This window comes from Bufo bufo, chromosome 6, assembly GCF_905171765.1.
Source record: "Bufo bufo chromosome 6, aBufBuf1.1, whole genome shotgun sequence".
Classification (NCBI taxonomy): Eukaryota; Metazoa; Chordata; class Amphibia; order Anura; family Bufonidae; genus Bufo; species Bufo bufo.
The window spans coordinates 257,027,295-257,044,116 of record NC_053394.1 but is presented as its reverse complement, the minus strand read 5'-3'; the positions used below and the strand labels follow the sequence as shown (position 1 = coordinate 257,044,116).

The 16,822-nt window shown below is 44.0% G+C and overlaps 1 protein-coding gene across 1 annotated transcript in view; it reads right to left on the bottom strand.

Moving 5' to 3' along the window:
* AIFM2 (apoptosis inducing factor mitochondria associated 2) overlaps positions 1-16,822 on the bottom strand; it is a 111,247-nt gene that overhangs the window by 75,283 nt on the left and 19,142 nt on the right. The window contains exon 2 of the mRNA XM_040437642.1: positions 13,080-13,262. Coding sequence (XP_040293576.1) covers positions 13,080-13,254 — 175 coding nt within the window. The 5' untranslated portion in view covers positions 13,255-13,262. The remainder of the gene's footprint in view (positions 1-13,079; positions 13,263-16,822) is intronic.

Below are 16,822 nucleotides of genomic sequence, written 5' to 3'. Positions count from 1 at the left end.
TCTGCTGCGATACCGCAGGTATATAGAGGGACAAGCGCTATTGGAACAACTATTTGCAATGGATGTGATATACCTGTTGCCCCCAAAAATACTGATTGTGGGGTGCGATATACCTGCTTCCACCAAATATTGATTGAGGCCTGCGATACACCTGCTTCCACAAAATACTGATTAAGGGGTTTGATAAACCTGCTTCCACAAAATACAGATTGAGGGGTGCGATATACCTGCTTCCACAAAATGCAGATTGAGGAGTGCGATATACCTGCTTCCACCAAATATTGAATTAGGGCCTGCGATATACCGTTTTTTGTTATGCTGGAGTCCTCTCCTGCCTCTAAAGGCATTCCATTATGCATTCCGTCATGGAATTGCGTTATGTTCCGTGATAACAGAATCCATAACGCAATTCAGATTATACCACAACCCAAACTCGAATTTCAAAATATGAAATTCGCTCATCCATAGTAACAATATCACAATGACAATCAAAGTTTTTATATTTTTAGAGAACGTCAAAAATAAATAAAAGTATGGAGAAAAAAAAGATTACCTATAATTTAGAGATTTCAAAAAGAGACATTCAAATATTATCATTGTGATAATTACAAATGTCATGTCATCTAAATAAAGTTATACATATTTATAGATATAGAGATATATATTTACTGATTTACATCTCTATATACATATATATCATCTATATATATGTATATGGAGATATATATTTACTGATCTATGTATGTATATAGAGATATAGAACAGTATATCTCTCTCGCTCTCTCTCTCTATATACAGTACAGACCAAAAGTTTGGACACACCTTCTCATTCAAAGAGTTTTCTTTATTTTCTTGACTATGAAGGCATCAAAACTATGAATTAATACATGTGGAATTATATACATAACAAACAAGTGTGAAACAACTGAAAATGTCATATTCTAGGTTCTTCAAAGTAGCCACCTTTTGCTTTGATTACTGCTTTGCACACTCTTGGCATTCTCTTGATGAGCTTCAAGAGGTAGTCACCTGAAATGGTCTTCCAACAGTCTTGAAGGAGTTCCCAGAGATGCTTAGCACTTGTTGGCCCTTTTGCCTTCACTCTGCAGTCCAGCTCACCCCAAATCATCTTGATTGGGTTCAGGTCCGGTGACTGTGGAGGCCAGGTCATCTGGCGCAGCACCCCATCACTCTCCTTCATGGTCAAATAGCCCTTACTTTCAAAGTTTTCCCAATTTTTCGGCTGACTGACTGACCTTCATTTCTTAAAGTAATGATGGCCATTCGTTTTTCTTTACTTAGCTGCTTTTTTCTTGCCATAATACAAATTCTAACAGTCTATTCAGTAGGACTATCAGCTGTGTATCCACCTGACTTCTCCTCAACGCAACTGATGGACCCAACCCCATTTATAAGGCAAGAAATCCCACTTATTAAACCTGACAGGGAACACCTGTGAATTAAAAACCATTTCAGGGGACTACCTCTTGAAGCTCATCAAGAGAATGCCAAGAGTGTGCAAAGCAGTAATCATAGCAAAAGGTGGCTACTTTGAGGAACCTAGAATATGACATATTTTCAGTTGTTTCACACTTGTTTGTTATGTATATAATTCCACATGTGTTAATTCATAGTTTTGATGCCTTCAGTGTGAATCTACAATTTTCATAGTCATGAAAATAAAGAAAACTCTTTGAATGAGAAGGTGTGTCCAAACTTTTGGTCTGTACTGTATATATATATATATATATATATATATATATATATATATATATCTGTATATTTGTCATCTATATACAGTCAGGTCCATACATATTGGGATATCGACACAATTCTAACATTTTTGGCTCTATACACCACCACAATGGATTTGAAATGAAATGAACAAGATGTGCTATAACTGCAGACTGTCAGCTTTAATTTGAGGGTATTTACATCCAAATCAGGTGAACGGTGTAGGAATTACAATAGTTTGCATATGTGCCTCCTTTCACTTGGAGCTTAGCCCCGCCCAGGCCAGTTGATACTAGTCGTGACGTCACTGGGCCAGCGGTAAACAGTGAGAAGGCTGCGGCGCTGCTGGAGCGCCACTGCCTTCTCAAAAAGCTGATCGGCGGGGGTCCAGAGTGTCGGACCCCCGCCGGTCAGATGCTAAAGATCTATCCAGAGGATAGATCATCAGTTAAAACAAACTGTAGAACCCCTTTAAATTTATTGGTATATACACATACATTGCAGTTAATTTTTGGTCTTGATGTACTCACTATGACATTTAGGGTACATTAGCAAGACTATATGAGTTCTGCGGTCAGCAAATTGCGGATACACAAAACACGGATGCCTATTCTTGTCTGCAATTGCGGACACGAATAGGACATGGTCTATCTTTTTTTGCGGGGCCGCTGTGTGCTGCCCGCATCTTTTGCGGCACCCTTTGAAATAAATACAGTCGTGTCAATGTACCCTTATGTACAAATGAATTATGTTCTAGTGCTACTGAAGGAGGATACACAGATTTCTTTCTACTTCCTGCATCTTGTGTATAAATAGGACACTATCTGTGCTCTGTCCATAGGTCTGATGAAGAAGGGGGACCCTTTTTGAAACATGTTGCTTTTTTATACTTTTTATTGACTTTTAATAAATTCTTTTCCTGCTATTAGTACCCCATTTTCCCCTTTTTATTTTTTCTGCCTGGAATCTTTTTTGATAATGTAATAGGGGGCTAATTATTACAAAGTTGTTGTTTTTTTATTCTTTTTTTATTTTATTTATTTTTTGAGCAACTAGGCCATTAAAAGAGACATGGCTGGGGATAGATGACATTGTCTGACTGTGCTATCAAGACTGATAAACAAGTTCCTGGTTGTGGTCTATGTCTTCACATGGAAAGAAAAAACGGATGTGAAAGGGGTTCTCCATAATAGCTGGAATGGTGATTCTGATCCATGAAAACCTAACAGTTATGGTATTAGAAATAGATAGGATGATGGGCAAATCATAAAAATGTTGTTAAAATTCACAAATAAATAAAGAGATTAAGAATAGGATCTATCACATATATGGATAGGTTTCCGCTTCACCAGCAATCAAGTTTATGCTTGGAGCAATTATTGGAATCCAGCTATCTGTGTGACTCATGGCAATTCCTACATCCAAATGGTTGGGAAAATCCTTTTTTTCCTATGCCCACAGTTCATTTTCACAAATAGACTGGGGGGGGGGGGTGTCATTTATTAAGACCGACGTTTCAGACGCCAGTCTTAATAAAGCCCCTGCGCTGGAGGTGGATCGTTAAAGTTATGTAGAGGCGCCGGCATCTACATAACTTTGGCGCATACAGCACAGTTTCTAAATGTAAGACAGCTTCCCAGCTGGCTTACATTTAGACCAGTTTCTATGCCTAAACCAGGCGTAAAAAATGATGAATGAGACGGACGGCCCAGATATTGGCGAGTTTGTTAGGGGATGGTGGGAGGAGTACAATAATAACTCTACATTATTATGGGAAGCAGCAAAAAGCTGTGTTTAGGGGCAGGTTAAAGAGGACCAGTCACCCCTCCTGACATGTTTAGTAACTACTTGCATTCCCCATTGTATTAACAATTCTGGATCTATTCTGATGACTATGTTGTACCATTCCTATATTATTCCTGCTAGAAGTTTACAAATATATTGTCAACAGTCTGCAGAAAAGGTACTGCTAAGGGTTACCTGTAGATGGTGTGTATGACTCTGTCTAATCAGTGCTGCTGGTGTCAGACTGTACAGGGACACACTCCCAACTGGTAACACCCCTCTGTACCTTTTAAGGCAAGCTGCAGACAATTAATTCATAAACTTCTAGTAGAAATAACAAAGGAATGACACAACATAGAGTCATAAGAATAGATGCTAAATAATTGTTATTACATGAGGAATGCATGAAACTATTAAAACAGGCATGTCAGGAGTGGTGACAGGTCCTCTTTAATCCCGTATAGCAGGGATACATCGGTATAGTGTACAGAACAATACTCAAGTAAGTAAGGATTATTGCAAGGCTTATTCTGAATATAAATTAGAGCAGACAGAAATAAATAGGGACAGGTTTATTCAGGCAAAGAACCTAGGAGATATTTGAGTTGCAAGACTGGGATCTCATTATTTAGCCCATGGGAACCTTCATTTTTAAAAATAAAGAAATAAAGCAGGAAGGATACTAGCAGTACTGGCAAGAGGACCATAGGAGATCACTTATATCTTTTCCCTGAGGGATCTGGAGGGTATTTTTCAGTCTAACCCAAGACATATAGAAGGTATTGTGTATGGCAGTCTTCACATGCTGATACATTTCATTTTTGAATAAGCTATCTCTATTATACGTCAGAGCACCTTGATCTGTGAAAGGGGGTTTCCAGTTGCAAAAAAAAACTAAAAAAAACACCACCGGCATTCAAACTTACTGCATAATATAAATCAGATGATGAAGTTCTGAGCGCATTTTGGTTCCTGCACTGTAATTGTGATCCACACCCTTTTTTTTTTTAAATCCTGGTTTCAGTTAAAGTTCAGTTAAAGTTCAGGTTCGGTGTTCGGCGATTTATTGGCGTTTTTTGAAAGGCTGCAAAGCAGCCAAATCAACAAGCGTTTAACTCTGTGCCTTAGAAGCCATCACAGCCATGCCTACTAATGACATGGCTGTGATTGACCAGTGCAGCATGTGACCCAGCCTCTATATAAGCTGGAGTCACGTAGCGCTGCATGTCACTCTGCTGTTATTAGTGTAGGGAGAGGATGCTGCTGCTGTGAGGGAGAGAATAGGAAAGAAACTTTAATCATAACTCAGAACTACATAGATTTTGTTGTGTGGGTGCAGTGCACAATCTTTTTACCCTGCCCTGAGCCCTGTGATAGAAATAACTTTTATCTGTCTGTTAGTTAGGTGGGCGTCGGCGGCCATTTTATGCAAGCTCAGTGCACCAGCACAGCATATGTGCTGTTGTGACATTGAAATCCAAGCTTGAAATACTGCAATAATAATCTGGGTTTAAAAAAAAACAAAACTCATTTTTGGCAATATCCTAGATCTGGTGCCTTTGCAGCATTAGTCAGTGTGCAATTTAAGCTAGAAATACAGCTATAATTTTCTGGGTTTTAAAAAACACCTATTTAGGGCAAAAATCTTAATTTGCGGCCTTGTCTACATCTGTACGTGTGAGATACACGCGTTAGATACTGTTGTTATATTCTGTTATAAAAAAAACTCCCATTTTGGGCAAGATCCTAAATTTGAGAAATATGAGAAGAGAGTGTCAAACGTGGCCCCGATTGTGGTGCTGCTGGTGGAGCTCTTGTTGCAGGGAGTGGACGTGGTCGATCTGTGCCACACACACACAAAAGTGAAACACCTTCCTCAGGTGCGAGTAGGAGACAGAACCTTCTGCGGTATTTGGTCGGGCCTAATGCAGCTCTACAAATAGTGAGGTCAGAAAAAGTACAGGCGATAGTAGATTGGGTTGCTGACAGTGCCTCCAGTTCCTTTACATTGTCTCCCACCCAGTCTCCTGCTGAAAGATCAGAGTTGGCACCTGTAGCCGATGTCCATCAGTCTTTCACCTCACCCCCTTGCAAATCAGCCAAGCTGTCTCTTCTGCTTTTTAAAGACTCTGTTAGCAGGGTTTCCCAGGGCTATCCACTTAGCCCTGCCCCAAAAGTGGAAGAGATTGAGTGCACCGATGCCCAACCACTTATGTTTCAAGATGAGTATATGGGAGGACCATCGCAGCATGTCTCGGATGATGACGAAACACAGGTGCCAACTGCTGGGGCTTTCGAAAGTGTGCAGACCGACAAGGAGGGCAGGGGTGAAGACTAGGTGGAAGATCATATGGAGGATGATGAGGTCCTCGACCCTACATGGAATCAAGGTCATGCGAGTGACCTGTGTAGTTCGGAGGAAGAGGCGGTGGTCGCACAGAGCAACCAGCACAGCAGAAGAGGGAGCAGGGTGCAAAAGCGGAGCGGCCGTCCTAGACAGTACGCCACCGCAGCAAGGCACACCAAAGCAAGGCACACCAAAGCCAGCTCCAAGGAGTTCCCTGGCGTGGCAGTTCTTTAGACAATGTGCTGATGACAAAACACAAGTGGTTTGCACACTGTGCAATCAGAGCCTGAAGTGAGGCATAAACGTTCTCAACCTGAGCACAACCTGCATGACCAGGCATCTAAGTGCAAAGCACAAGCTGCAGTGGAGTAGACACCTCAAAAACCAAGAAAGGTCTCTGGCTCCTCCTGCTTCCTTTTCTCCTGTAGTCTCGACCTCTTCATCCACCTCTGAAGTGACAGTGCCACCTGCCAACCCGCAAACAGAGGATCTGCCAGCAACACCACCATCTGGGTCACCAAGCATCTCCACAATGGCCCACAGAAGCGTTCAGCTCTCCATCTCCCAAACACTGGAGCAGAAGAGGAAGTACCCCCACTACCCACCCGCGATCCCTGGCCCTGAATGCCAGCATTTCAAAATTACTGGCCTTTGAAATGCTACCTTTCCGTCTGGTGGAGACGGAGAGTTTTAAAAGGCTTATGGTAGCTGTCCCACAGTACGTCGTGCCCAGCCGCCACTACTTTTCCAGGCATGCCATCCCTTCCCTGCACCACCAAGTGGGGGACAAAAGCAGGTGTGCACTACGCAACGCCATCAGTGGCAAGGTGCACCTCACTACGGATATGTGGACCAGTAAGCATGGTCAGGGACGTTATATCTTCATAACAGCACACTGGGTAAATGCAGTGGTGGCTGAGCCTGAGGCGGATAGCAGTTTGGCGCATGTCCTTCCATCACCGAGGATTTCAGGGCGCTTCAGTTTGCCTCCACTTCCTCATCCTCTACCAGCTCCTCATCCGTTCAGCGTAACACCTTCACCATCAACTTCAGCACAGCCAGGGGTAAACGACAGCAGGCAGTTTTAAAAGTTATCTGTTTGGGGGAAAACCCCACACCACGCAGGAGTTGTGGACGGGCCTTGAACAACAGACCGATGAGTGGTTGGTGCCAGTGAGCCTCAAGCCTGAACTGGTGGTGTGCGATAATGGGCAAAATCTCGTAGCAGCTCTGCGACTAGCCGGTTTTGACGCACATCCCTTGCATGGCGCATGTGCGGAATTTGGTGGTGCATAGATTCCTTAAAAATTACCCCGATATGTCAGAGCTGCTGCATAAAGTGCGGGCTGTCTGTGCGCGCTTTCTGCGTTTTCAACCTGCTGCTGCTTGGCTGTCAGCGCTGCAGTTTAACTTCGGCCTTCCCGCTCACGCCTCATATGTGACGTGCACACAAGGTGGAACTCCACCTTGCACATGTTGGCCAGACTGTGTGAGCAGCAGCAGGCGATCGTGACATTTCAGCTGCAGCACGCACAGGTGAGTCGCTCTGCGGTACAGCACCACTTCACCACCAATGACTGGGCCTTCATGCGAGACCTGTGTTCCTTGTTGCGCTATTTTGAGTACTCCACCAACATGGCCAGTGCCAATAACGCCATTCTCAGCATTACTATCCCACTTCTATGCCTTCTTGGAAAAAAACCCTGCTAGCGATGATGGAAGAGGATGTGGCACAGGAGGAGGAAGAGGGATCATTTCATAGGGTTTCCGGCCAGTCATTCACAAGTGGCTCCGAGGGTGGGTTCCTGCACCTACAAACGCCAGGTACACAATTGTCCAGCCAGGGCACAGTTCTGGAGGATGACGAGGTGGAGGATGAGGAGGATGAGGAGGAGGAGATGGAGGAGGAGGAACCATGTTCACAGCAGGGTGGCACCCAGACCAGCTCATGGCCATCACTGGTGCGTGGCTGGGGGGATACAGAGGACACAGACGATACACCTCCCACAGAGGACAGCTTTTCGTTGCCTCTGGGCAGCCTGGCACACATGAGCGATTACATGCTGCAGTGTCTCCGCAACGACCGCCGAGATGCCCACATTCTAACTTGTGCTGATTACTGGGTGGCCACGCTGCTGGATCCCCATTACAAGGACAACGTACCTTCCTTAATTCCTTCACTGGAGCGTAATCGTAAGATGCACGAGTACAAGCGCGCGCTGGCAGACGAGCTGCTGGTGGCATTCCCACCTGACAGCGGGGGCACAGTGGAAGCACAAGGTGAAGGCAGAGGAGGAGGAGGAGGTCACCAACATAGCTGGGGCACCGCCAGCACCTCAGAAGGCAGGGTTAGCATGGCCGAAATGTGGAAAAGCTTTGTCAGCACGCCACAACAACCAGCACCACCAGCTGATATGGAACGTCTTAGCAGGAGGCAGCATTTCAGCAACATGGTGGAGCAGTATGTGTGCACACGCCTACATGTACTGAATGATGGGTCTGCCCCCTTCAACTTCTGGGTCTCCAAATTGGGCACATGGCCTGAGCTTGCCCTTTACGCCTTGAAGGTGCTGGCCTGCCCTGCAGCCAGTGTATTGTCTGAACGTTTATTTAGCACAGCTGGAGGGGGTTATCACAGGTTATATTTCCCAATGTTTTGGGGTGTACCCTAATTTAAACCAAAAAAATAAATAAAAATTAAAACCAAAAACCAGTGACGGCTACCTCCTCCTCTACCGCTGATTCAACCTACACCGCCACATCAACCTGCTACTCCATATGGACCTCATCCTCCTAGATAAAGATTATTATTTTTTATTTCTACGTATTTTATGTTATTTAAAGTCATTTCCCTATCCACATTTCTCTGTTTGCAGAGCACTTGCCATGCTCTTAACCACATTTTGCTGGAATTTGCAGCCCTCTAGCCCTTTCCTAGCCATTTTAGTGCTCAAAAGTTCGGGTCCCCATTGACTTCAATGGAGTTCGGAGTCAAGTTCGGGACCCGAACTCAAACTTTTTTGTGAACTATAATGGGGTCCGTTAGGTTTCTGCTCAGAAGATGATTTTGGAGCGGAGACAAAAGTCCTGCATGCACAACTTTTGTCTCCGCTCCAAAATCATCTTCTGAGCGGAAACCTAACGGACCCCATTATAGTCTATGGGGGTCTATGGGGTCCGTAGGCTCCGCTCGGCTCAGTTATGTGCCGAATCCGTCCTTTCCGTTCTCCTGCTCCTATAACGGAGCATGAGAACGGAAAGGCTGAACGCTGATGTGAACTAAGCCTTAAAGTGTTGCTGGAGAAAAAAAAAGGAGACAAAAGAAGCAGTGAATGTATTTAAGAATATTAACCCCTTCATGCTGCAACGACTTTCCATTTTCTTGTTTTCTACTCCCTGCCTTCCCATCCCCATAACTTTTGTCTATTCACCTGGATATATAGGAGGGATTAGGCTACTTTCACACTTGCGGCAGTGTGATCCGGCGGGCAGTTCCGCCGTCAGAACTGGCTGCCGGATCCGCCGTTCTGCCGCTGACTGAAAGCATTTGTGAGACGGATCCGTCTCATTGCAAGGACGGATCCGTCTCTCCGCTTGTCATGCGGACAGACGGATCCGTCTTGTATCTTTTTTCACATTTTTATCGGTCTGCGCATGCGCAGGCCGGAAGGACGGATCCGGCATTCCGGTATTTTGAATGCCGGATCCGGCACTAATACATTTCTATGGGAAAAAATGCAGAATCCAGCATTCAGGCAAGTCTTCCGTTTTTTTTGGCCAGAGATAAAACCGTAGCATGCTGCGGTTTTCTCTTTTGCCTGATCAGTCAAAACGACTGAACTGAAGACATCCTGATGCAAACTGAACGGATTAGGCCTCTTTCACACTTGCGTTGTCCGGATCCGGCGTGTACTCCACTTGCCGGAATTACACTCCGGATCCGGAAAAACGCAAGTGTACTGAAAGCATTTGAAGACGGAACCGTCTTCCAAATGCGTTCAGTGTTACTATGGCACCCAGGACGCTATTAAAGTCCTGGCTGCCATAGTAGGAGCGGGGAGCGGGGGAGCGGTATGCTTACAGTCCGTGCGGCTCCCGGGGCACTCCAGAGTGACGTCAGAGCGCCCCATGCGCATGGATGACTTGATCCATGCGATCACATGATCCATGCGCTTGGGGCGCCCTGGCGTCACTCTGGAGCACCCGGGGAGCCGCACGGAAGGTAAGTACACTTCTCCCCCGCTCCCCGCTACACTTTACCATGGCTGCCAGGACTTTAGCGTCCCGGCAGCCATGGTAACCATTCAGAAAAAGCTAAACGTCGGATCCGGTAATGCGCCGAAACGACGTTTAGCTTAAGGCCGGATCCGGATCAATGCCTTTCAATGGGCATTAATTCCGGATCCGGCCTTGCGGCAAGTGTTCCGGATTTTTGGCCGGAGCAAAAAGCGCAGCATGCTGCTGTATTTTCTCCGGCCAAAAAACGTTCCGTTCCGGAACTGAAGACATCCTGATGCATCCTGAACGGATTTCTCTCCATTCAGAATGCATTAGGATAATCCTGATCAGGATTCTTCCGGCATAGAGCCCCGACGACGGAACTCTATGCCGGAAGACAAGAACGCAAGTGTGAAAGAGCCCTTACTCTCCAATCAGAATGCATGGGGATAAAACTGATCAGTTCTTTTCCGGTATAGAACCCCTGTGACGGAACTTTATGCCGGAAAAGAAAAACGCAAGTGTGAAAGTACCCTTACTTTTTTAGCAGACAAGTTGTACTTTCTAATGGCACCATACCTCAACTTTCTACAGGACCACTTTATGGGCCAGTTTGTAGAAGATCCAGCTAAAGGCAATGCACTTTTGGATCTGGTAATTTCAAACAATGCAGAACTTGTTGGAAAGGTTACTGTTTGTGAAACACTTGGTAACAGTGACCACCTCCTTCTCTCCAGCAGCTCTTTCACCTCTTCAAAGTAGTGCAGACGAGATTTGCCAAAGGTCATCTCGACCGAAACTTTGTCACTTTATTCATCTGAATACACAATTGTATACTGCTGATATTGGAGAATTATATGTAAACATTAAAAGCACTATGCAATAAACACAAATCTATTTATGCGTGTGTACTGAACTTTTACTTGAATAGTGACCACAATATAATTATATTCCCTTTGAACTATAAAAAACATACTCCAGCGGGGAGGGTAAAAACAGGCCAATTTATCCATTTGAGTGCAGCATTTCAGGTCATAGACTGGGAATATCTATTGTCACATAGTGCACAGGATAAATGGGAGACCTTTAAATCTATTTTTGGTCATTATACTACAAATTTTATTTAGTAACAATAATAAATGGCTAAAATTAAACCCCACGTGACTTACAGCTACTATAAAAATGGCAATGAATGAGTACGGGTAAGGGTACAGAGCAATATGTGTTGTGTGACATTTCATATAATGTCAATGGTGTTGCAGTGCAACAAGTGACAAGCTGGATTGCGACAGCTGCATAAAATCCAACACTGCTGGATTTTGTGCCGTATGTCGTGCACAAATTTTACTTTATTGACTTCAATGCAAGTCGTGTGCGTGACTCACCTGTGACATAGTGGTGTTTTCACAACCAAATTCCGGCTCTAAAAAGAGTCACTTAACAAGTTGCAGACAAGTCCCACATATTTTTGTGACACATGTCAGCATCAATCATCACCATCTGAGCCATCCTGCAGCCTCCTCACTGGCTTTTACAGTGAACATGCTGCAATTTGCCGGCCAGCATTTCCTAGCCAATCGCAACAATCAGGCTGCTGGGGGGGGACAGGGTGTTACAACCCGATAACATGGCTGACTGTCCCTCTCCTGCCATTTTAGCCAGATCACCATGCGATTGACTGATTTTTGTTGTGCTGTACATAATACAGCACAATGTGGTAACTTTTATTGCGAAGGGGTTAATCTGAAAAATATTTTCATGGGTATAAGAGAGAATAAGAGGGGCTATGTTATGCCATGCATTTTGGGAATGGCCCTAAATAATGCCCTTTTGGAAATAAGTTGCATTGATTATTTAGCAGATAGTGGGTACTAAAATTGAGGAAGATCCTTCCATATATTTACTTCATACGAGTCTTGACAGGTTCAGTAGTGGTTCTACATAAGTACCCTATCCACTGGTACTTATGTCCTTATATGAAACCACTACTGAACCCATCAAGTCTTTTATGAAGAAAGAGTAATCATTAAGGAATGATTTGGAGAAGACTCAAAGGGAGGTGGAAAAGACAGAAAGGGAATATATAGAGTTCTATAAACGCTGAAGGCCATATATTGAGAAGGGAACATCAAAGGAAGAAAGACAGGATCTGACCAGACAATATTGCTATTTAAACGGTTATTTAATAGAGAGGATAGAATGATTTAACTGTAGTTATGGGGCAAATGGTAGGTGCGACACCCGGGAGGGAGGGGGGAATATCAGAGATACTTATTATATGGCGTAGGAAGTAGTCCAGATTGGTTAAGATATTCTGTTTGCTGTCACATGTTTGTGATGTCATGTATTGAAAGATAAAGCGATAAAATATTTTGGGGAAAATTACGAATTCTAATATACCCTATATGAGCAAAAAGGACTCAAAAAATTCTACAAAACTGCTGCTCAAGTCAAGGAGTCAAGTGTTTTATCGGGGCATTTTTGGTAAAAAAATAAATCACGTGAACAAAAGTGTGTGTGAAGGGACCCAAACAAGTAAGGCTACTTTCACACTTGCACTTCCCCTTTCCGCTATTGAGAGCCGTCATAGGATCTCAATAGCGGGGGAAAACGCTTCCGTTTTGTCCACATTCATTGTCAATGGGGACAAAACTGAACTGAACGAAACGGAGTGCACCCGAATGCATTCTGTTCCGTTTGGTTGTGTCCCCATTTCGGATATAATAACGCTGCAAGCAATGTAAGTCAATGGGGACGAATCCATTTTCTCGGATCCCTCCCCCATTGACTTTTAATGGTGTTCAAAACGGATCCGTCTTGGCTGTTTTAAAGCTAATACCACCGGATCCGTTCATAACGCATGAAGACGGTTGTATTATCACGACGGAAGAGTTTTTGCTGATCCATGATGGATCCAGAAAAAATGCTGGTGTGAAAGAAGCCTAAGAAAGGCAGCTGGTTTTGTCACATGTAGTGTGTATTTAACATGCCTTACCACTTTCTACAGATGCTCGAAGGGCAGCAACATTGTGATGAAAGGCATCTCTGATATCCACTAAAATAAAAGGAATTTCATAGGACTTCAGCTGATTGGCAGCTGCTATTCCAGCAAATCCTCCACCTATGATGACTACTTGCACAGATTCAGATACTGACAGTTTAGAGCCCATATTGGTCCCTGTTGAAAGAAAAGAATGAAAACTTAAAGTCAAACCTTTAAACGCCACATTCAACATTTACTTGCAATATATTATTCACATTTTCAAGCAAAATACAAACAGGATTTTTCTATTCATCAAAAATAACGGATCTCAGACAGAAATGGATAAAGCAGATGCAAAATATGCACAATCGATGCTCAATTTTTTTTTATTTTTTTATTTTATTTTCAGTTCTTCTGACAGATCAGAAGAATGGAAAACTAAATGGTGATGTGAACCTAGCGGAAGGCAGCACATCCTAATACGCAGATGCATGTCGCCATGGTTGAAAAATCAAAATCAAACAATGCAACACAATAAAGCAAATATTGGAAATTCATGCTAACCACTTGTAACACACGGTCAGATTTCCTTATGCGGTTTTGGAAGCAAAACCAGGAGTGAATTCAAAAAAGAGAAGTCATATCTGTCTTTTATACTTTTTCTCCTTTTTGATCCACTCCTGATTTTGGCTTCCAAAACTGCATTCAGAAACCTGACCATGTGGCTGTATCTTTAGGCCTCGTTTACATTTCCATGTACATCTGACATATGTAAAAAAAAATTGTCCACGTTTCATCCGTGAAGGATATGTGTTAGATTACAGTGTCTATTTTCCCCATGCCTCCATGCTGGAGGGTACCCCGCCTCATCAGAGACAGGAAAACAATGCAGATCAGCATATAAAAGCCCCCTCCCCTTTAACTTAACCAGTTGTTTTCCTGTCCCTTAGGTGGCAGGGTATAAATCTGCGTGGTCTGTGCAGGGCCTTTGGTAGGTTGTCCCGGTTTTCCGGAGGGCTCCTGCAGGGGAAAGGATCTCGGAGCTATCATCCGTGCTCCTCCTTCCCCTCTGGCATAAGTTCAGTGTGCGCTGGCTGCCCCAGGCTTCAGTTCTCCAGCGCTACTGAGCCGGGAATCGGTTGTTAAGGTGGCTGGGGGCGTTCCCAGGGCCAGGAGATGCTCCGGTCCATACTTCCAGGTGCGGCGTGCAGTGGAACGCAGCGCAGACATCGCCCTGCGTGTGATGTCCTCACGCCATTCTCGGAAATGCTCGGCCGGCGGAGCTTATTTGAAAATGGAGGCCTGCCACGCTCTGCAGTTACAGGTGTCTACTACCTGTTATTCCTGGCTTTGCCTACCTCCTCTGGACCGCCAGCATGTCTGTTACAGGAGATTTGGAACCGGCCAGGAATACCACCGACACCTCAAGGCCTTCTAGCCCGGTAAGCCTCCTCTCCGAGGAGATGTAATGTTGTTGGTGGATTCACTCTAACATGATGCATAGGGTGGGGGTGGGCTCTCTTTCAAAAATTTCAGATCCTTTACTAATTACGACTCCTCTGCTGTTTTCTAGGGCAGGGAAAGCTTCTAGAGAGCAGTCACAAAAAATAAGATGCCAAATATGTAAAAAGACGCTTTCCGCTACTACCAAAGAATCTCTATGTCCCAAATGCATAAATATAGTAGTGTCTGAGGAATCTCCATCTATTGTGGATAGTTTAAGATCCTTAATTAAGGAAGAGATTGGAGCAGCCATTGATCCTAGACTGGTGGCAATCTCCCCTAAACCTTCCACCTCCAGAACAGTTCCCTCGATAACTGATGAACAATTTTACGAGCTTAAGGAGGATGAAGTTTCTTCAGACACATAGTTGATATATGGTTGAAAAAAGACATAAGTCCATCAAGTTCAACCAAGGGATAGGTGGGGACGCGAATTCCAGAAGGAAGTGAAACTCAGATTTCTACACGTTTTCATAAGCATTAAAGGGACACTGACAGGCCCAAAAAGCATATTTAGGTATATATATATATATATATATATATATATATATATATATATATATGACAGTACAGGTCTTATAAAGTGTATTAGAATCATCTAAGTATCCCCCCCTGTCCACCTTATAAATACAGTAAAATGAAGTTTTATAACCTGCTTGAATCGTGTTCAATCTGCCCAAGGGGCGGCGTTTCATCTCCACTTGCGCCCAGCCAGCCTCCCCACAACTGCCGTTTGAAGCGCCGCCCAGCTCATCAATATTCACTTTGCTAGGCAGCTACTAGTGTCCCCGGCCATCTTCAGCGCATGCGCCCGGCACCCTCACTGGCCGGGATCACATCGCGCCTGCGCACAGTCTGATTCTCAGAGGCCGATGCAGCCTCTGCTTTATGCGCATGCGCCGGGCACAGTTCAGAGCAGCACTTCAGAGTAGCCGCCCAGCGAAGTGAATATTGAGGAGCTGGGCGGCGCTTCAAACGGCAGTTGTGGCGAGGCTGGCTGGGTGCAAGTTGAGATGAAACGCCACCCCTTGGGCAGATTGAACACAATTCAAGCAGGTTATAAAACTTCATTTTACTGTATTTATAAGGTGGACAGGGGGGATACTTAGATGATTCTAATACACTTTATAAGACCTGTACTGTCATATATATACCTAAATATGCTTTTTGGGCCTGTCAGTGTCCCTTTAATGTTGTTTACTTTTAAGAATTCATCTAAACCCTTTTTAAAACTGTCCACTGTTCCTGCTGTGACGACGTCCTGAGAAAGTCTATTCCACAGATTCACAGTTCTTACAGTAAAGAAGCTTTGACGCTTCTGGAGACTGAACTATTTCTACTCCAGTCGGAGGCAGTGCCCCCTTGTCTTTTGAGGGCATTTTACATGGAACAGTTTTTCACCGTATTTTTTTGTATGGCCCATTTATATATTTGCATAGGTTAATCATGTCCCCCCTTAGACGTCTCTTCTCAAGACTAAATAAATTCAATTATTTTAATCTTTCTTCATAACTAAGACCCTCCATGCCCCTTATCAGTTTAGTCGCTGTCCTCTGTACTTTTTCTAGCTGCAGTGCATCCTTTCTATGGACTGGTGCCCAGAACTGAACTGCATTTTCCAGATGAGGCCACACCAATGCTTTGTAAAGTGGAAATATTACATCCCTGCCCCTCGAGTCCATGCCTCGTTTAATGCATGACAATATCCTGGTGGCCTTAGAAGCAACTGATTGACATTGTATGCTGTTATTTAATCTACCATCTACAAGGATACCTAAATCCTTCTCTATAATTAACTCTCACAGTGTTACATCACCTAGGACATATGAAGCACGGAGATTATTACTACCAAGATGCATAACTTTACATGTATCCACATTGAACCTCATTTGCCAAGTTGATGCCCAATCACTCAGTGTTCAAGTCAGCTTGTAGTTTATGGACATCTTCCATAGACTGTACAGTACTACATAGCTTGGTGTCATTTGCAAAAATAGAAATGGTGCTATTAATCCTGTCCTCGATATCATTCATAAATAAATTAAATAATAGAGGGCCCAGCACTTAACCTTGGGGTACACCACTTATAACCTGGGACCATTCTGAATAGGAATCTTTGACCACAACTTTCTGGACACGGTCCTTCAGCCAGTTTTCAATCCAATTACAGACTATACTTTCCAAGCCTATAGACCTTACTGTCCCTCATAGACGTTTGATAGGTAAAGTATCAAAAGCCTTTGCAAAATCCA